At 36.0% G+C, this 20,939-nt stretch overlaps 1 protein-coding gene across 1 annotated transcript in view; it reads right to left on the reverse strand.

Moving 5' to 3' along the window:
- ADAMTS19 (ADAM metallopeptidase with thrombospondin type 1 motif 19) overlaps positions 1 to 20,939 on the reverse strand; it is a 261,502-nt gene that overhangs the window by 47,201 nt on the left and 193,362 nt on the right. Inside the window, exon 17 of the mRNA XM_068980968.1 lies at positions 1,321 to 1,478. Within this exon, the coding sequence (XP_068837069.1) occupies positions 1,321 to 1,478 (158 nt within the window). The remainder of the gene's footprint in view (positions 1 to 1,320; positions 1,479 to 20,939) is intronic.

A 20,939-nucleotide genomic window follows, 5' to 3' on the forward strand; every position in this document is an offset into this window, starting at 1 on the left:
ATGCATCCCTCCCTTCATGCATTCTTGTTGGTAAAGCCTGCTGACTGCAGTTCTACAAAACATTCTTGAAATGTGGTCAGTGAACCAGTAGTAGTGGCAGACCAGTGTTCACGTTAATAAGAACAAGAACCTCAGGTGATGTGCAGGCACATTCAACTAGGGAAAAGCAAATGGGCCAATGAGATTTGAACCTCTGGTGCCTAGACTGGCAACACAGATGTCTCCAGTTGGCAACAAATTCAACTTAAACTGTTTGGAGATGCTAAACAACGTGGGACATCACACTCCAAATAAACAGTCAGTTGACTGTGTTTTACAGTTGTTTTTACGTGTGGACTCAGATGCTGAAGTGTGTGAATCTCCGACTCTGCCACCAGAATGAAAAGCACACTAGCTGCGTAGTCAGTCCTCTGGCTCCTGAGTCATCAGCACTGAATGCCATGATCAAGGACAAAGAGGGCATGTGAACCTGCCACCCCATGGGTGCAGAGCCCCAGCGTCCTGACTTGTTTGCTCCAAACTCAGACCTAGTCTTCTGCTACATGGTAAAGAAACTTATTATCCTAAACATTCAAGTTATCATAATTCTTTACAGGAATCACTTAACCTAGTAAGAACACAACGGGGTAATGGGAAGCCTTGTTCAATATTTATCAGGTTTTTTCCCCAGGGACCAATATCATTTTTCTCAAGGGTATTTTATATAGATTCAGGTGGTACCCATTTCACAGATGTATGAAATGCGACAGTTTGCCATGCAAGCATGGATGCTAAGTTGCGTCAGTCGTGTCCAACTCTTTGCAACCCTAGGGACTGTAGCTGGCCAGGCTCCTCTGTCCGTGGAATTCTCCAGGCAAGAAAACTGGAGTGGGTTGCCATGTTCTCCTCCAGGGGATCTTCCTGGCCCAGGGATCAAACCTGTGTCTCTTATGTCTCCCGCATGTGCAGGCGGGTTCTTTACCACTAACAGCACCTGGGAAGCACTCTAATCTTTACAGACATCTACTCTGATCAGTAAACATATGCCTTTAGGGAAAGAGGAACCTTATTGCCTGCTAGATTACCTCGACTGTGGGCTGAGAATTCTCTAAAACATCATGTCCCTTTTTAAAATGTAAAATTTTCTTTTAAATGTAAAAATTTCCACTTTTAGCCATCTTGACTTCAAACACACACAAAAAACCCCCTAAAATCCCACCTCTTAAGTAACTTTAAATATCTATTTGACAATCCAAATTTGGAAAAAAGAGAAAGCATAGTGGGAATGCCCTTTGTCATAGGAAGCTGATTATGCAATGTTATGGATCCATCCCCTCATACCAGGAGGTGTAACGGTGTTGTAGTAGGGCCTTTGGCAGAGATCTTCTCCCAGAGGCCTCGTCTTACATAATGGACCGTAGTTCCTGCTATGCTGAATGCTCCAGAGTGTTCAATCTTCCAGTCACTGTTAATAGACTGTTTTTCAGTGTCTCGGAGAGCTATAAAGAGGTTATAAAATATTAGGAGATTAGCAAGTCAGCATCATTAATCACTGTCCCTTTTGCATGATTTTGTTAAAAGCATTTCGTGCATTTCTAAACTAAATGGTCAATACTCCCTGAAGTAAAATATGAGGCATCTCCACTTTGGGAAAATCTATAATCACAGCAAATGCCACAGGAAATTCTCCTTCTCTCCTAAAGCTGCCCACCACCATACAGTCACATTTCTCTTTGTCTCCTCAGAACTTCCATTGAACACTTGATGTCTATAACCTTATTTTGTCCTGTAGTCATTTATTCTTTAACATATTAAGGGTAGAGGTGCCTGTGTTGTCTGTGCAATGGTTCTATGAACAACGTGAGGGCTAGTACTACGTCTTACACGTGCTCTGTAACTCCCATGCCACCCACGAAAAGGGTGTGATGACAGAAAGATCATTAAATAGCATGCTAACTAACAGCTCAAAATAAGAGTTATGTTCAACACAAAAGAATTCAAATATAATGTGTTAGTTTTAAAAACAGAACTCAAGACCTTTTAGTATTCCTAGTTTGTGATTTACTGTGTACAAGAATAGATATAAATGCTAGTTTTTACCCATAAACAGCCATCATTTATATGAATTATACAGAATAATTTTGTTTACCTATAATTTTTCTCTTTCTCTCTTTGACTTAATTTGTGCTGCAACTTAAATAAGATCCATAACATGGAAATAAGATGCTATGATAATCATTTAAAATTAAGGATTCCTTCTATTTTTTTTACAAATGACTTTATGTTTCATTTAAGCTTTCAGAAACTCTCATATAATTGAATCTCTTTCAAAAACATTTACATGAAGATTCACTGAAAGCTTTTATGTCATAATTCTATGAAAATGTTCTGATAAATTAAGCTGGTAAATCTTCCCAAATATTATTTGCTCTAATCTCTATTTATTGAACACTTGAGGATTTTTCAACTTTTTTAATATTGTGAATAATACTCAGATAAATATACTATACACTAATTATTTGTATATCTGAATATTTCCCTTCAATAGATACCCAGCTTTGGAATTTCAGAGTAAAAAAACTGAACATTTAAAGATTTGAAAAAACAATTTCAAATTGATTTTCATAAAGTTTGCATAAATTTATGCTTTCATAACTGAAGTTATGAAAGTGTCCATTTCTGAACACCTCCTTGAAAGCACCTTTATAATAATATTTAATAATGACTAAATAATTGCTTATAAAGCATCAGCTATACATCAGGGAATATTCAAAATTCTGGGAATCCCCATATGAACAATAGAAATATGTTCTCTGGCTTCATAGAACTGATCAACTAACTGGCAAACCAGACATTAATCAAGGCATAAGTAACTATTAATAAGTAATTATAATTACACTGAATCTTGTGAGGGAGGAGTCAGGAAAGGCTTATCTGAAGGATGTCATTTATGGAGGAGGCTAGCCAGGGGAAAAGGGAAGCACAGAAAGAGCATTCAAAGCTGTGGGAACTACAGAGGCAAAGGTCACCAGCATGGTGCGGTGTGAAACAGATATCAAACGTGCAGATGCCACACGTCCTAATGCGGATCATGAGCCGGTGAGCCTGGAGAGTAGGGGACAGCCAGGCTTTACAGGCTGTGTTAATTTTTAGAAGATTTTTCCTAAGAAAAAAAATATAAGCTATAAGATTTCAAGCAATATTGTGCAGAAAATGGACCTGCATAGGACACATTTGTATAGAGAAGACAGGATATCACACTAACATAGTATCCCACTGGAAAGTAATAGTGGCTTAACTTCAGACAGTAGAACGTATGAAGAGGAATTCAAGAGTGAAATGGATAAGACAGGCTGATGACTTGGTTGCCCTGGGTGAAAGGAAGTGTCGGGGCTGATGCCAGATTTCTAGTATGAGAAACAGTGGTTATAATAGCACATAGATAGGAAAGACTAGAAAAACAAATGATTGAGGAGAAACATCAGGAGTTGAATTTTGAACAATCTAGATTTCTTTTTTAAAAAAATCTCTTTTTTGCTATTGAGGCTAAAGATGTTTCTCATTTGCTTATTATTTATCTGCCTTTCAAATTTAAAATAATTAAATAAATCATACATTATCTTTTTCTTCTGGTCAACTAAGAGATTTTCTGGTGTTTATATTTCCATTATTATGAACACTATATTAATAAAAGTATTAAAATTTTACCTCAATTTCTACCAAATAATATTTTTCCTACATACTACATATAAGGGGTAATGTTTTTGATGAAATATTAAGCATATATATTTTTAGATGTATGAAAACTATTTAAGTATTAATTTTACCTTGAATTTTAAATGTGAAAAGGAAATATGCTGCCAGAAAACTCTCAACACCTTGCAAATAGCTTTTACCAGCTACAAATAGACATACTTCTGATAATGTTAGATTGATTAAAAGTTAATGATTTTGCCTAAAAGTTAAAGTATTTCCTTGTATTTCTCTAAGGTCTATTAAATATTCTGAGAGTCTTTTCAGTCTAAATTTGTACTAACAGCCAGTATAACTTCAATCTTTTTCCTGTCTTTCAATATATTCAAGGCACTATTATAATATAGTTCCTGAAAATCTCTAATAAAAATGCCTTAAAAACTTTTTGTGGTAACTAAAGCATCATATTGAGACTCAACTGGTCTTCTGGAATTCAGCATCCCCTCTTTCCTGAAATGCCACACGGATATACTTGAAAATACACACAACTTATGACCTTAACAGCAACCCCATAGGCGGATTCAATATTCTGGGTGAGTAGTGTTTCTTGGCTTTTCAATTCATCAGCTTTAAAAATGTGTTTTCTAGAAAATCTATATCTGGCCAAATCTAAATAACTGGTGCTTCACTATCTCTCCCATTGTAAACAACCAGAAAAGTAGACAACGTATGAAACGATTGTTTCAATGGACAACGGAGAACAGATTCCCTAAGAGGAGGAGACCAAAGGCAGCCTCTAAAATTACTTGACTTCTGCCTGACGATGTTTACCAGACCCTAAAGAAAATCAGTCCTGGATATTCACTGGAAGGACTGATGCTTAAGCTGAAGTTCCAATACTTTGGCCACCTGATGCGAAGAACTGACTCATTGGAGAAGATCCTGATGCTGGGAAAGATTGAAGGCAGGAGGAGAAGGGGATGACAGAGGATGAGAGGGTTGGGTGGCATCACTGACTCGATGGACATGTGCTTGAGCAAGCTCCAGGAGTTGGTGATGGACAGGGAAGCCTGGCGTGCTGCAGTCCATGGGATCGCAAGGACTTGGACACAACTGAGTGACTGAACTGAACCACACAGAGGGGTAACTCCAGCAGCAGAGCACAGATAACAAGGGCTTGAGCAAGATGAGAACACAGAGAAAGGAGTAAAACTGACTAAGGCAGCTGGAATCTGTTTTATGGAATACTGGAGAAGAGGGAGTGATACAAAGATGAGCTTCAAAGTATTTCATACACTGACATGGTGTAAGGGACATAACCTAGAGCATCTCCTTTATTTACACTTGCTGTAGAGACCTTTATCCATATTTAACCTGTCACAGCCTTCTATACTCTCACTGGCTGCACTTAACCATCAGCCCTTTCATTTACCAATTCATATTACTGTTTTAGAGCTCTTAAAAGTCTTTTCCACTTTTGTTTCTTTTGGAGCTTTCTTAACCTTATAAGTTTATGTAATGGCACGATGGAAAGAAATGGGAATAAATGGGTACCTGGCAGAGTTTTGGGAGAACATAGGGAATATGCAAAGTGGGGTACCTTGTGGTTTGTGTCAAGTGTATGCTATTTCAAAATTTTCTTTTTGTTTCCTATTACAGAATTTTGACTACCTTCTAACTCTTAAAACACTATTAACATCAAGAAGCTTTATATTATACCAAGTATTGACAACTTAAAGCTCTACAATAGAACTTTTTAGAGCCACTCTAAAATAACTCTTTCATTTGTTTCATCCTTCACTACCAAAAATCACTGTGGCAGAAACTGTCATTGTAGTTTAAAGGAGAATGATCTCAATTTACTTGCACTATTCTTTCTGAATCTTGTGTTTCTGTAAATCCTAAACATTACATCCTTTAACTGCTGATTGGAGGTTTAGTGACTAAGTCGAGTCTGACTCTTGTGACCCCATGGACTATAGCCTGCCAGGCTCCTCTGTCCATGTTAACTGCTGATTATTACTGACTAAATTCTTAAGTAACAAGAAAATGCATTTTTTTTCTAAAAGTTCTAGTATTTTTCAAGAAAACAAATAGAGCCATTAACAAACAAAATGCATTTTTCCCCCTAGGATGCGGTAATTAGAAAAAACAACCAAAACATAAAATACAATTATTACAAAAGCAAAAACAAACAAACAAACAAAAATCTGCAAAGGTGTCCCTTTGAGCCTGAAACTAAATACTAAGCTGCAAATAAGTGGAGTGAGATTCCTCAAGCTTGGGAAAAGACTAACTACCTAGGACCTATAAACTGCATACCTCCTGGAGCATGTGTAGGGCTGTAAAACATGCATCTTTTGCTATCAGTGAAGAGATCTTACTGAACATATAGACTATTCAGAGGAGAACCTAGGAAGGCTGGCAAATTAGAAATGAAGTTGGATGAGTCCTAGAATTAAGGTTCCCTGAAAAGAGATGATAGGTACAAAAATTATTTGAAGATATAATGCTCAAAATTTTTCTAAATTTTATATAAACCATTAGCCTACAGATCTGAAAAGTACACTGGAACTGAAATAGGATAAGCGTAAAGAAAGCCATACCAAGGCACAACGTATTCAAACTGCTAGAACCCAATGATAGGGAGAACAATCTTAACTGGCCAGAAAGGAAACAGGAATATTGGATATAGGGGGGAAAGATGTAAGAATTCCCTGGATACACCACTGGGACTAATGCAAGAAAACAATCTTTATTTTTTTTTTTTTTTGAAACAACCTTTAAAGTGAAAAAAAAAAAAAACAACAACACAAAATAGTGAATATAGTGAAAATGTATTTCAGATATGAAGGCAAAGTAAACTGTCAGAAAAACAAAATCTAAGAAATATTGCTGCCAGCAGACTTGCTTGACCAGAAGTATTAAAGGATGTTCTTCAGGCTTAAAGAACATGGTTCAGATGGAAACAGGTTTCTAAGTGAAGGTATGAAGAATGTTGGTGTTGACAAATGTACAAAAATATGAAAATAATTTTTTCACTAATTCTTTTTCATATAATTGACTATTTGAAACATAAATGGTTAGACTGTATTTTGGTGCTGAAAGCAAATATAGAAATAAATTGATTATATAAAATGTAGAAATAAAATGTATAATAGCACAAAGAAGGGGAAGGAAGCAAGTAAAGAGAAGTACAGTGTTTTAAGGAACTTGCATTATATGTAAAGTGATACAATATAATCTGAAGGGAGACAATAATAAGTTAAAAATTCATATAGTAAATCCTAAGCAACAAACGAAAATATAAAACATGAGCTATATGCAGCTAATAAGCAAATAAAGGAGACTAATGGAATACTGAAAAATATTCCAACAAGAAGTCAGATAAAGAGAAAAAAGAAATAAAAAGGAATGGAATACACAGAAAAATTCAATACGTCCATAATTACATTTAAATGTATTTTGAATATTAGTTAAAGGAAAGAGATTTTCAGGCCACAGAGAAAAAAAGGATTGGCTATTCAATTTGCAAGAATGTACTTTTTTGGTAGGGGGAACTACTCTGGTGGCTCAGATAGTAAAGAATCTGCCTGCAATGCAGGAGACCTGTGTTCAGTCCCTGGGTGGGGAAGATCCCCTGGAGAAGGGAATGGCAACTCACTCCAGTATTCATGCCTGGAGAATTCCATGGATAGAGAAGCCTGGTGGTCTACAGTCCATGGGGTCACAAAGAGTTGGACATGACTGAGTGACTAACACTTTAAAAATAAAAGATAGGGAGCTTAAACCTAAAAGGAAAGAAAGAAGCACTCAATACTAAAAAAAAAAGATGTATCATCTATATTAATATTAGATAGCATGGACTTCAGGGCAAGGAATATTCTGAGATCAAAAGAGAATTTTTAAAATGTCATTTAAACATAAATTACTCTAAATGTAAAATAGTAAATGACATCTATAACTTATTAAGGCAATTATATAATCCTAAGTGTATCGCAGAACATCAAAATACATGAAGCAAAAACTGACATAAGTGGAAGGAGATACAGAAAAATCCCCAACTTTAATCAGAAAGTTCAATAGTTCTTTTTCTTTAGTTGATAAAAGTAGAAAATCAATAAGAACATAGAACACCTGAGACAAAAATAGAACAAATGGAGCCAAATGATATTAGAGAAGAATCAGAAATTGCAGAATATGATTTTTTTCAAATATAAATGAAACACTGACCAATACAGGCCTTAGGCCATGAAACAAGCCTCAGTTGAAAGCATACCCAGAACAACTGACCCTTGGAAAACAGGCAGGTGAGCTGTGTGGGCCACTTATATGTGGATTTTTTTCAAGGCTAAATACTTCACTACCATGTGATAACCATCCCTGCCTCCTCTGTTGGTTGAATTCACAAATGTTGAATTGAACCCAGATAGAGAGAAATGGCATTCATGGAGGAAAAGTCTATATGGAGGTCTGACTATAAATTATACTTGGATTTTCGGCTTTGTGAAGGGGAGGGACCCTCAGCCCCCGTGTTGTTCAAGGGTCAACTGTAAATTCTCTTTAGACACAGATTTAACTGGAATCAATAACAAAATACCTATTAGAAAATGTACAAATATTTGGAAATAAAAAATATATTTACAAATTACCCACGTGTCAAAGAAGAAATCACAATGGTAATTTCAGAATATTTTAAACTGAAAGTAGGACCTATAAAAATTGTGGAATGCAGCTATAGCAGTGCCTAGACAGAAAAACTGTCATATTCGCAAAGAAGAAAGGACTAAAATCAATTACCTAAGTTTCTACCTTAAAATGGTATTTACAACAGCAATTTAAACCTAAAGTAAGCAAGACGAAAATAAGACCGGAAGTCAATTGAACAGAAAGCAGATTAACAATAGATGCAATTAATAACACTAAAAATTGGTTACCTCAAAAGTGCAAAAATGGACAAAACTCTGATTAAGAAAAAAGACAAATTAATATCGGAAACAACAGGAGAAATACTGTTATAATACTTACACACACTGTAGTGTAATAAGGATATAATACAAACAAATTCAAGACAATAAATCTGATAGGATAAGTTAAATGTATTAGTTTTCTGCAGATACCAATTAACAAATCTGATACAAGAAAAAAAGAATATCTGGATAGTTATAAACACACTCACACACACACTCACACACACACAAACACAAAAAACGTTAGGTTTGGGGATTATAAAACCTTCCCAGGAAGAAAACATCAATGCTCAAATATATAAGGAAAAAAGAATACCAATTTTAATATAATATTTACTGTAAAATATAAGAGCAAGGGCAGATGGTTCCCCAAATTTACTAAAAATGCTATTTTTCTTAAGGTAGATAATAAATACTAACATCTACATACAGTTTCCATTATAACTAACCTATTGGTTAGGAATATCGATTGTCTGTCTATTTTATTTTCTATCGAGTTTTAAAAATTTCATTTAAAAATTATATTTACTTCTTTAAATACAAATTTAGCCAACTTTTGTTAATTCTTATTTTTAAATTCCTCCTTTATATATTTAAAAACATTGCCATAATATCTTTTTGTTTTCTGTATATGATACAAATATATATGTCTGATTTTGCTCTCCCTTATTTTTTAATGTGTTTTGCTCATGATGTCAATTTCCTTCTGTGTTTCCTAAACATTTTTTTTTAACTATAAAATTGTATTTGTTGAACTTCATAGAATTCTTTTGAGGCCTCATTTAAAGGTGACTTATCTTCAAAAAGGACTTGCATTTGCACATACCAGCCACCTTGGTAACCTCATTAAAAGAAATGTCTTGAGGATTTTGGACTTCATAGAGTAAACTGGTGATAGAAATCCATAGGAAAATTTACTTTGGTTTGCAAAATGCTCAGGAAAGTAGCTTTTCTACCTTCACTCAGTGCCAAAGTTACTACAGACACATTTCTTGATTTTTCTCCTTTTATGGTACAAAGGAAACATACATAGGGTGTCTCCTCATACTGAGCTCACACTGAGTTTGTAAAATCTTTGGGGTCTCCCTTTACACAGAGGTCTTGAGTTTCTACTTTGTAAAGATCCTGGGCTTTGTCTTCTGTCCAGTTCCTGTTGGCTCTCAACGTCTAAACTGATCACCAGGATTAAGCATAAGTGGGGCTTCAGTCAGCCTTATACTCTGGCTTCCTGTTCTCATTTTGTTTCTGGCAGGTGAGGGATCCTAACTTCTTTCCAGTTCAGAGGTAAATTTAAAAAGTGTTCCTTTTATTCCCCCCCCCCCTTTCATTTTGTACTCTGTTCAACATTTTAAAGTGTTTTCAGTGAGAATTTTTCCCACAGTTGTTGCTGTACATTTTCCTGATAGCGCACCTCTATGAAAACTACAGATCAATTTTCCTCATGAATAATAATACAAAAATCCTCAACAAAACACTAGCTTCTGAACCAAATTCAGGAGCACAAAAGGCATCTAAATCAAAAAGGAGGAATTAAAATTACTTTTGTTTGCAGATGATATATGTATAAACCACTAAAGATTTTGCAAAAAACTCATTAGAAGTAATGAATAAATTCAGTAAAGTAGCAAGATATAAAAACACAAAAAGTAGTTGCATTTCCACACATTAATAATGAACAATCTAAAAGGAAGTCAAGAAAAGATTTCTATTTACAGTACCATAGCATCATAAAGAATTAAATACTTGGGAATTAACTTTACCGGAGAGGTGAATACATATACAATGAAAACTAAAAAACATTTCTGAAAGAAATTAAAGAAGATAAATAAATGAAAACACATCTCAGATTCATAACTTAGAAGGCTTAATATTGTTAAGATGTCAGTATTATCCAAAGTGGCCTACAAATTCAGTGCAATCCCTATCAAGTTTTGATGGCTTTTTGTGCAGAAATTTAAAAAAATCTATCCTAAAATTTATAGGGAATCTCAGCAGACTCTGAATAACTAAAACAACCTTGAAAAATAGGAACAAAGCTGGAGACTCACACTTCCTAATTTCAAAACTTACTAGAAAGCTACAGTAATCAAAACCTGTGTTACTGGCATAAAAACAGACATACAAATCAATGAAATAGAACAGAGATCCCAGAATTAAACCTTCACATATATGGCCAAATGCTTTCTACATGGGTGCCAAGATCATTCAATGGAGAAAGGACAGTCTTTCAACCAGTAGTGCTGGGAAAACTGAGTATCCACATGCAGAAAATTTAAGTTGGACTCTAATCCTACATATAAAATTTAACTCAAAATGGATCAAAGTTCTAAACGTCAGATCTAAAACTATAAAAGTCTTACAATAAAATTAAAGGCAAAAGTTCCACAACATTGAATTTGACAATGATTTCTTAAACACTGCACCAAAGGGACAGAATATAAAAGAAAAACAGACAAATTTCATGAAAATTGAAAACTACATGAAAAGACACTATTAACAGAGCAAAAACCCACAAACTGGGAGAAAATATCTGAAAATCAATCTGATAAAGAGATTCAGATCCAGAATATACAAAGAAAAAAATTGATCAAAAACAACAAAAAAATCAAACAGCCTAAATAAAAAATGGGCAAAGACCTGAACAGATATTTCTCCAAAGAAGTTATACAAAGCCAACAAGTGCATGAAAAGAAAATCAATGTCACTTATTATTAGAGAAATACAAGTCAAATCCTGAATAAGATAACACTTCATAGCTATTAGGATGGCTACTATATTGTCACCCTGCTTATTTAACTTATATGCAGAGTACATCATGAGAAACACTGGACTGGAAGAAACACAAGCTGGAATCAAGATTGCCGGGAGAAATATCACTAACCTCAGATATGCAGATGACACCACTTTTATGGCAGAAAGTGAAGAGGAACTAAAAAACCTCTTGATGAAAGTGAAAGAGGAGAGTGAAAAAGTTGGCTTAAAGCTCAACATTCGGAAAACAAAGATCATGGCAACTGGTCCCATCACTTCATGGGAAATAGATGGGGAAACAGTGGAAACCATGTCAGACTTTATTTTTTGGGGCTCCCAAATCACTGCAGATGGTGACTGCAGCCATGAAAGTAAAAGACACTTACTCCTTGGAAGAAAAGTTATGACCAACCTAGATAGTATATTCAAAAGCAGAGACATTACTTTGCCGACTAAGGTCTGTCTAGTCAAGGCTATGGTTTTTCCAGTAGTCATGGATGGATGTGAGAGTTGGACTGTGAAGAAGGCTGAGCGCCGAAGAATTGATGCTTTTGAACTGTGGTGTTGGAGAAGACTCTTGAGAGTCCCTTGGACTGCAAGGAGATCAGCCCTGGGATTTCTTTGGAAGGAATGATGCTAAAGCTGAAACTCCAGTACTGTGGCCACCTCATGCGAAGAGTTGACTCACTGGAAAAGACTCTGATGCTGGGAGGGATTGGGGGCAGGAGGAGAAGGGGATGACAGAGGATGAGATGGCTGGATGGCATCACTGACTCGATGGATGTGAGTCTGAGTGAACTCTGGGAGTTGGTGATGGACAGGGAGGCCTGGCATGCTGCAATTTGTGGGGTCGCAAAGAGTTGTATACGACTGAGCTACTGAACTGAAGTGAACTGAACTGAACTATTAAAATAGAAAATGTGTTGGTGAAGATATGAAGAAACTGAAACCCTTGTAACCTGTTGGCAGAAATTGCAAATTGTGTGGTAACTCTGGAAAATGTTACATAGTTCCTAAAAAAATTAAAAATAAAATTAGTCTATGATCCAAGAATTCTACTTCTGGGTATATACTCAAGAGAATGAAAAGCCAGGTCTTTAAGAGATATTAGTATATCCATATTCATAGCAACATTATTCATAATAGCTAAAAATGTAAAAGCAACTCACGAATACATGAATAAATAAGTAGATAAGCAAAAGGTGTTTTACATATATGTATATATATGTGTATATATATATATAAACATACATACATATATATGTACAGACATTGGAATAATAGCCTTTAAAAAGATGGGAATGTTGACTTATGCTACAGTATAGCTAAATATTGAGGGCATTATGGTAAAGGATATGTCAGTCATAAAAGGACATTTATGGTGTGATTCCATATGTATGAGATACATAGAGTGGACAAATTCATGGAGATAGAAAAGCAAGATGGAGGTTACCAGGGACTGGGAAGAGAGGAGAATGGGGAGTTACTATTAAGGGGTACAGAGTTTCAGGCTTACAAGATTAAGAGTCCTGGGGATGGATGGTGGTTGCTGTACAACATAGTTCTGAATGTACTCAACGCCATCAAACCATACACTTAATATAGGTAAGATGTCAATTTTGTAATATGTATTTGCCACAATTTTTTTAAAAAGGGTTTTAAGGGGAATAAAGATATTCATGTTGGAATCCCTGGAACCTATGAATTCTATCTTATATGGCAAATAAATAACATTGCAAATATGGTTAAATTAAGGATCTTCAGGTGGGGAGATTTTCCTGGATATTACCATAGTGGGTCTAAAATGCAATCACATGTAGCTTTTTAAGAGGAAGGAAGAGTGGAACACAGACAAAGAAGAGAAGGCAATGATTTTAGGGAGGTACGTACTGAAGTGCTACGGTCAAAGGAAAAGAATGCAGGTAGCAGAGAATCTGGAAGGGATCAGGACTGAATGCCACCCTAGAAACTTCAAAGAGAGCATGGTTTTGCAGACACCTTGATTTTTGGTCCAGTAAAACTGATTATGGCCTCCAGAACTTTGGCAGAATACGCTCCTCTCATTTTAAACCACCAAGGTTGTGGTAACAGTCACAACAGTCATAGGACACTGATACATTGACGTTTACTATAATGGGAAAACTGAAAAAGAGGTTTCTGCACAGATGAAAATACAATTTTTGATTTAGACATTATTTCTGAGGTGTACATGAAAATTTGATAATTTACATCAAATAAAAATGTAAAGAATGGAGCGAAACGTGATTCCTTAGAGAGACAGCATAGCGGAGAATACAGCAGGGCCCAGGCTTGAGCCCCACAGCATGGGAACACTGGGAAATTATGTGGAGACTGAGAATCCAACAAAAGAGGGCACTTGCTGACTTTGATTTGTTGAGGAGAGACAAAAAAAAACAAAGAAAAACTGGAGTAGCAACACTCATATCGGAGAAAATAGACTTTAAAATAAAGGCTGTTACGAGATAATAGGAAACTAGATAATGATCAAGGGATTAAGAACATATAACTATTGTAAATATATATGCACCCAACATAGGAGCAGCTCAATATATAAGGCAGCCACTAATAGTCAAAGCTATGACAAACCTAGACAGCATATTAGAAAGCAGAGACATTTCTTTGCCGACAAAGGTCTGTATAACGAAAGCTACGGTCTTTCCAGTAGTCATGTATATATGTGAGAGTTGGGACTATAAAGAAGGCTGAGTGTTGAAGAATTGATGCTTTTGAACTGTGGTATTGGAGAAGACTCTTGAGAGTCCCTTGGACTGCAAGGAGATCAAATCAGCCAATTTTAAAGGAAATCAATCCTGAATATTCATTGGAAGGACTGATGCTAAAGCTGAAGCTCCAGTACTTTGGCCACCTGATATGAAGAGCTGACTCATTAGAAAAGAACCTGATGCTGGGAAAGATTGAAGGCAGGAGGAGAAGGTGATGACAGAGGACGAGATGGTTGGATGGCATCACCGACTCAGTGGACATGAGTTTGAGCCAGCTCCAGGAGATGGTGTGCTGCAGTTCATGGGGTTGCAAAGAGTCAGACACGACTGAGCAACTGAACAACAGTCATAAAAGGGGAAATTGACAGTAACACAATAATAGTGGGGGATTTTAACACCTCCTTTATATCAATGGACGGATCATCAAGAGAGAAAATCAGTAAGGAAACATAGGCCTTAAATGACAGAATGGACTGAACAGACTTAATTGATATAAAGCAGTCCATCCCAAAGGAGCAAAACATACATTCTTCTCACATGCACATGGAATGTTCTCCAGGATTGACCACTTGTTGGGCTACAAAGCAAGCCTGGGTACATTTAAGAAAACTGAAATCATCTGCAGCATCTATTTCAACCACAACACTATGAGATAAGGAATAAATCACAAGAAAAAAGTGTAAAAACCACAAATATATGGAGGCTAAATAATATGCTACCAAACAACAACAGGTAACTGAGTAGCCATTCTCTAACACCAGATACAAAAATAAACTCAAAATGGATTAAAGACCTAAACGTAAAACTGGATACTATAGAACTCATAGATGAAAATACATGCAGTACACGCTTTGAAATAAATTGCAGCAACATCTTATTGGATCTACCTCCTAGATTAATGAAAATAAAAACAAAAATAAACAGACCTAATTAAACTTAAAAGTGGAAATCATTAAAAAAAAAGAGCCCACAGAATGGGAGAAAATATTTGCAAATGGTGTGACTTACATAGGATTAATTTCCAAATTATGCAAACAGTTCAGGTTGCTCAATATAAGAAAAGTCAAAATATGGGCATAAGATCTAAATAGACATTTCTTCACAGAAAACAAATAGATAGCCAGAAAACAAATGAAAAGATGTTTCAAAATCATTAATTATTGGAGAAATGCAAATCAAACCTATAGTGAGTTATCACCTCACATCAGTCAAAATGGCCATCATCAAAAAGTCTACGAACAGTAAATGCTGGAGGTGTACAGAAAAGGGAGCACTTTTACACTGCTGGTGGGAATGTAAACTGGTATATCCACTATGGAGAACAGTATGGAGGTTCCTTAAAAAACTAAAAACAGAGCTATCATATAATCCTGCAATCCCATTTCTGGGCATGTATCTGGAGAAAACCAGAATTTGAAAAGATACATTCACCCTAACATTCACTGCAGCACTATGTATCATAGCCAAGATAAGGACACATAAAAGTCCACTGACAGATGAATGATTAAAGACGATGTGGTGCATGTATACAGTGGAATATCACTCAGTCATAAAAAGAGTGAAATAATGCTATTTGTAGCAACACGGATGGACCTAGAGATTATCATACTCAATGAAGCATGTCAGACAAAGACAAATATGATGTGATACCACTTATATGTGGAATCTAAAAAAATGATACAAACAAATTTATTTAGAAAACAGAAACAGACTCACAGACTTAGAAAACAAACTTACAGTTACCAAAGGGAAAAGGTGGAAGGGAAGTATAAATTAGGAGGTTGCTATTAACACATACACTATTATATAAAATACATAATCAGTAAGTACCTACTGTATAGCATAGGGACCTCTACTTAATATTCTCTAATACCTTAAATGGAAAAGAAATTTGAAAAACGTTAAATATGACTGAATCACTTTGCTGTACACTTGAAACTATACAGCGCTGTAAATCAACTATGTGCTGTGTGTGTTGTGCTAAATAGCTTTAGTCTCTTTGTGACCTTGTGAACCATAGCTTGCCAGGCTCCTCTGTCCATGGGATACTCCAGGCAGGAATATTGCAGTGGGTTGCCATGCCCTCCTCCAGGAGATCTTACCAACCCAAGTATCGAACTTGCATCTCTTACATCTCCTGTATTGTTAGGCAGGTTCTTTATCACCAGGGAAGCCCTCCTCCAGCCCTACTCCAATATTAGCTAAAAATATCATAATTTGAAAAAAGATAATATAAATATGATGTTTAAATTCTGGAAGAATAGCCTTTTGCCAGATGTGTAATATTAGATGTCAGTGAATGTCATGGCTATAAAAGAGACTTTTACATGACTTAATTAGCTTGAAATATTAATTTATAAGCAATATATATTTTGACAATATACTATTTTCTTTCATATATTTAAAAATTATTAATTGGCCTAAGTAAAATAGCTGATACATTTTTTTCCAGGAGCAATACTTAAAAATTTAGAAATATTTTCTCAAGCGCCCAATGAAATAAAATCAGAAATGAAAAAAAAGTTACAATCAACACCACAAAATACAGAGGATCATAAGAGATTCAGTTCAGTTCAGTTCAGTCACTCAGTCGTGTCCAACTCTTTGCGACCCCATGAATTGCAGCACGCCAGGCCTCCCTGTCCATCACCAACTCCTGGAGTTCACTCAGACTCACGTCCATTGAGTCAGTGATGCCATCCAGCCATCTCATCCTCTGTTGTCCCCCTTCTCCTCATGCCCCCAATCCCTCCCAGCATCAGAGTCTTTTCCAGTGAGTCAACTCTTCGCATGAGGTGGCCAAAGTACTGGAGTTTCAGCTTTAGCTTCATTCCTTCCAAAGATATCCCAGGGCTGATCTCCTTCAGAATGGACTGGTTGGATCTCCTTGCAGTCTGAGGGACTCTCAAGAGTCTTCTCCAACACCACAGTTCAAAAGCATCAATTCTTTGGCGCTCAGCCTTCTTCATAGTCCAACTCTCACATCCATACATAACCACTGGAAAAACCATAGCCTTGACTAGACGGACCTTAGTCGGCAAACTAATGTCTCTGCTTTTGAAAATGCTATCTAGGTTGGTCGTAACTTTTCTTCCAAGGAGTAAGCGTCTTTTAATTTCATGGCTGCAGTCACCATCTGCAGTGATTTGGGAGCCCAAAAAAATAACGTCTGACACGGTTTCCACTGTTTCCCCATCTATTTCCCAGGAAGTGATGAGACCGGATGCCATGATCTTCATTTTCTGAATGTTGAGCTTTAAGCCAACTTTTTCACTCTCCTCCTTCACTTTCATCAAGAGGCTTTTTAGCTCCTCTTCACTTTCTGCCATAAGGGTGGTGTCATCTGCATATCTGAGGTTATTGATATTTCTCCTGGCAATCTTGATTTCAGCTTGTGTTTCTTCCAGTCCAGCGTTTCTCATGATGTACTCTGCACGTAAGTTAAATAAGCAGGGTGACAATATACAGCCTTGACGTACTCCTTTTCCTATTTGGAACCAGTCTGTTGCTCCATGTCCAGTTCTAACTGTTGCTTCCTGACCTGCATACGGATTTCTCAAGAGGCAGGTCAGGTGGTCTGGTATTCCTATCTCTCTCAGAATTTTCCACCATTTATTGTGATTCACACAGTCAAAGGCTTTGGCATAGTCAATAAAGCAGAAATAGATGTTTTTCTGGAACTCTCCTGCTTTTTCCATGATCCAGCAGATGTTGGCAATTTGATCTCTGGTTCCTCTGCCTTTTCTAAAACCAGCTTGAACATCAGGAAATTCATGGTTCACGTATTGCTGAAGCCTGGCTTGGAGATTTTTGAGCATTACTTTACTAGCGTGTGAGATGAGTGCAATTGTGCGGTAGTTTGAGCATTCTTGGGCATTGCCTTTCTTTGGGATTGGAATGAAAACTGACATTTTCCAGTCCTGTGGCCACTGCTGAGTTTTCCATATTTGCTGGCATATTGAGTGCAGCACTTTCACAGCATCATCTTTCAGGATTTGAAACAGCTCAACTGGAATTCCATCACCTCCACTAGCTTTGTTCATAGTGATGCTTTCTAAGGCCCACTTGACTTCACATTCCAGGATATCTGGCTCTAGGTGAGTGATCACACCATCGTGAATATCCGGGCCGTGAAGCTCTTTTTTGTACAGTTCTTCTGTGTATTCTTGCCACCTCTTCTTAAGATCTTCTGCTTCTGTTAGGTCCAGACCATTTCTGTCCTTTATTGAGTCCATTTTTGCATGAAATGTTCCCTTTGTATCTCTAATTTTCTTGAAGAGATCTCTAGTTTTCCCATTCTGTTGTTTTCCTCTATTTCTTTGCATTGATCGCTGAAGAAGGCTTTCTTATCTCTTCTTGCTATTCTTTGGAACTCTGCATTCAGATGCTTATATCTTTCCTTTTCTCCTTTGCTTTTCACTTCTCTTCTTTTCACAGCTATTTGTAAGGCCTCCCCAGACAGTTATTTTGCTTTTTTGCATTCATAAGTGATTAGTATGAATAATTGTATACAAAAAACCTATAATAATAAATAAATTCCTATAAATATGCAATGTCTCAAGACTGATTCAGGAAGAAATAGAGAGTATGAAAGGCCAATTCCCAGTAATGAAATTGATTCATTAATCAGATAATTTCCAATAAACAAAACTCAAGGACCAGATAGCTCCACAGGCAAATTTACCTAATATTTAAAGAAGAGTTTATAATTATCCTTCCCAAACTATTCCCCAAAATTTAAGAGGAAGGAACGCATTAAAATGTATTCCATGAGGCAAGTATCACCCTGATACCCAAATTAGACAAAGACCACATAGGAAAATAAAATTATAGGTCAATATTTCTGATGAACATAGATCCAAAAATCTTCAAAAAAAGACTAGAAAATAAAATTCAACAATACATTAAAAGGATCACTACATCATGATTAAGTTAGGTCCATCTCAGAGCTGAAAGGATAGTGCAATATTCACAAATCAATATTTACCTGATATACCAGGTAAACAAAGTGAGCAATAAAAAATAAAAAAAGGTCATCTCAAAAGATGCAGAAAAAGATTTTGACAAAATCAACATTTATTTAGAACAAAAAAGCTTTTAACGATGTGGAAATAGAAGACATATACCTCGATATTTAATAAGGCCAGATATGACAAAAGCACAGTCAACACCTTACTCAGTGGTCAACAGGTGAAAGCATGTCCTCTAAAATCAGGGACAGGATAAATGCCTTCTCACCATGTTCATTCAACATAGTATGGGAAGTTCTAGCTACCATAGTCAGACAAGAAAAACAATCCAAACTGGAAGAAAGAAGTAAAACTATCACTCTTTGCATATGACATGATCCTATATGCACAAAATCCTAAAGATGCCACCAAAATACTATTAGAACTAATACATGAATTCAGAAAAGTAGCAGAATACAAAAGTGCTGTTGCACTTCTAAATACTAGTAATGAATCATCAGAAAAGGAAAATAAGATAACAGTCCCATTTATAATTACATCAAAGAATAAAATATTTAACAGTAAATCTAACTAAGAAGGTACAAGACTTGCATTGAAGACTATATGGCATTAATGAAAGAAACTGAAGACAGCAAAAGGTGATGGAAAGACAGACTGAACTCATAAACTGGAAGAATTTTTATTGTTAAAATGACCATACCACTTAAAGCAATCTATAAATTTACTGCAACCCTTGTCAAAATACTGCTTGCACTTTCCAGAGAATTTGGACAAATAATTCTAAAATTTATTTGGAAACAAAAAGACCTTGAATAGCCAAAGCAATCTAGAAAGAGAGGAATAAAGCTGTAGGTAACACACATGCCCTCATTTTAAATGATACTACAAAGCAGCAGTAATTAAGAGTCTAGAACCAAACAGGGAGAAAGATAGACATTGACCAATAGAACAGAACAGAAAGACCAGAAATAAATTAATTTTCTATGGTTAATTAACCTATGACAAAGAAGACAAGAATATACATTGAGGAAGGACAGCTATTCTACAAATGGTATTGGGAAAACTGGACAACTACATGCATAAGAACCAAACTGAACTACTTTCCCACATCGTATATAGAAATAAACTCAAAATGGATCCAAGTGTGAAATTTAAGACCTGGAACCACAAAATTCCTAGAAGAAAGCACAGGTAGTATGCTCTTTGACAGCAGTTTTAGCAATATATTTTTTTGGGGGGATTTGTCTACTCAGGCAAGGCAAACAAAAGCAAAAATAACCAAATGGGAATATGTCAAACTAAAAATTTGTCAACAAATGAAAAGGCAGCTTACTGAATGTGAGAAGATATTTGCAAACAAATATCCTGTAAGAAGTTAATATCCAAAATATACAAAGTACTCATACAATCAACATCAAAAATCCCTAAACAATTCAGTTAAAAAGTGGGCAGAGGCTCTGAAGAGAAATTTTTTCCAAAGACATTCTGATGGTCAACAGGTACATAAAAAGATGCTCAAAATTACTAATCATCAGGAGAATGAAAATCAAAACCATGATGAAATATCACCTCACGTCTGTCAGAATGGTTATCATCAAAAAAACAAAAACAAGTGTTGGCAGTATGTGGAAAAAAGAAAATCCTCTTATACTGTTGGTGGGAGTGTAATTGGTGTGGTCACTATGGAAGGCAGTAGGGAGAGTCTTTAGAAAGTTAAACACAGAACTTCCATATGATCCAGCAATTTCGCTCCTAGGTATTAACTCAAAGAAAATAAAAGTACTAATTCAAAAAGGGATAAGCACCCTGATGTTCAGTGTGGCAATATTTAC

This window comes from Capricornis sumatraensis, chromosome 9 (assembly GCF_032405125.1).
Source record: "Capricornis sumatraensis isolate serow.1 chromosome 9, serow.2, whole genome shotgun sequence".
Classification (NCBI taxonomy): Eukaryota; Metazoa; Chordata; class Mammalia; order Artiodactyla; family Bovidae; genus Capricornis; species Capricornis sumatraensis.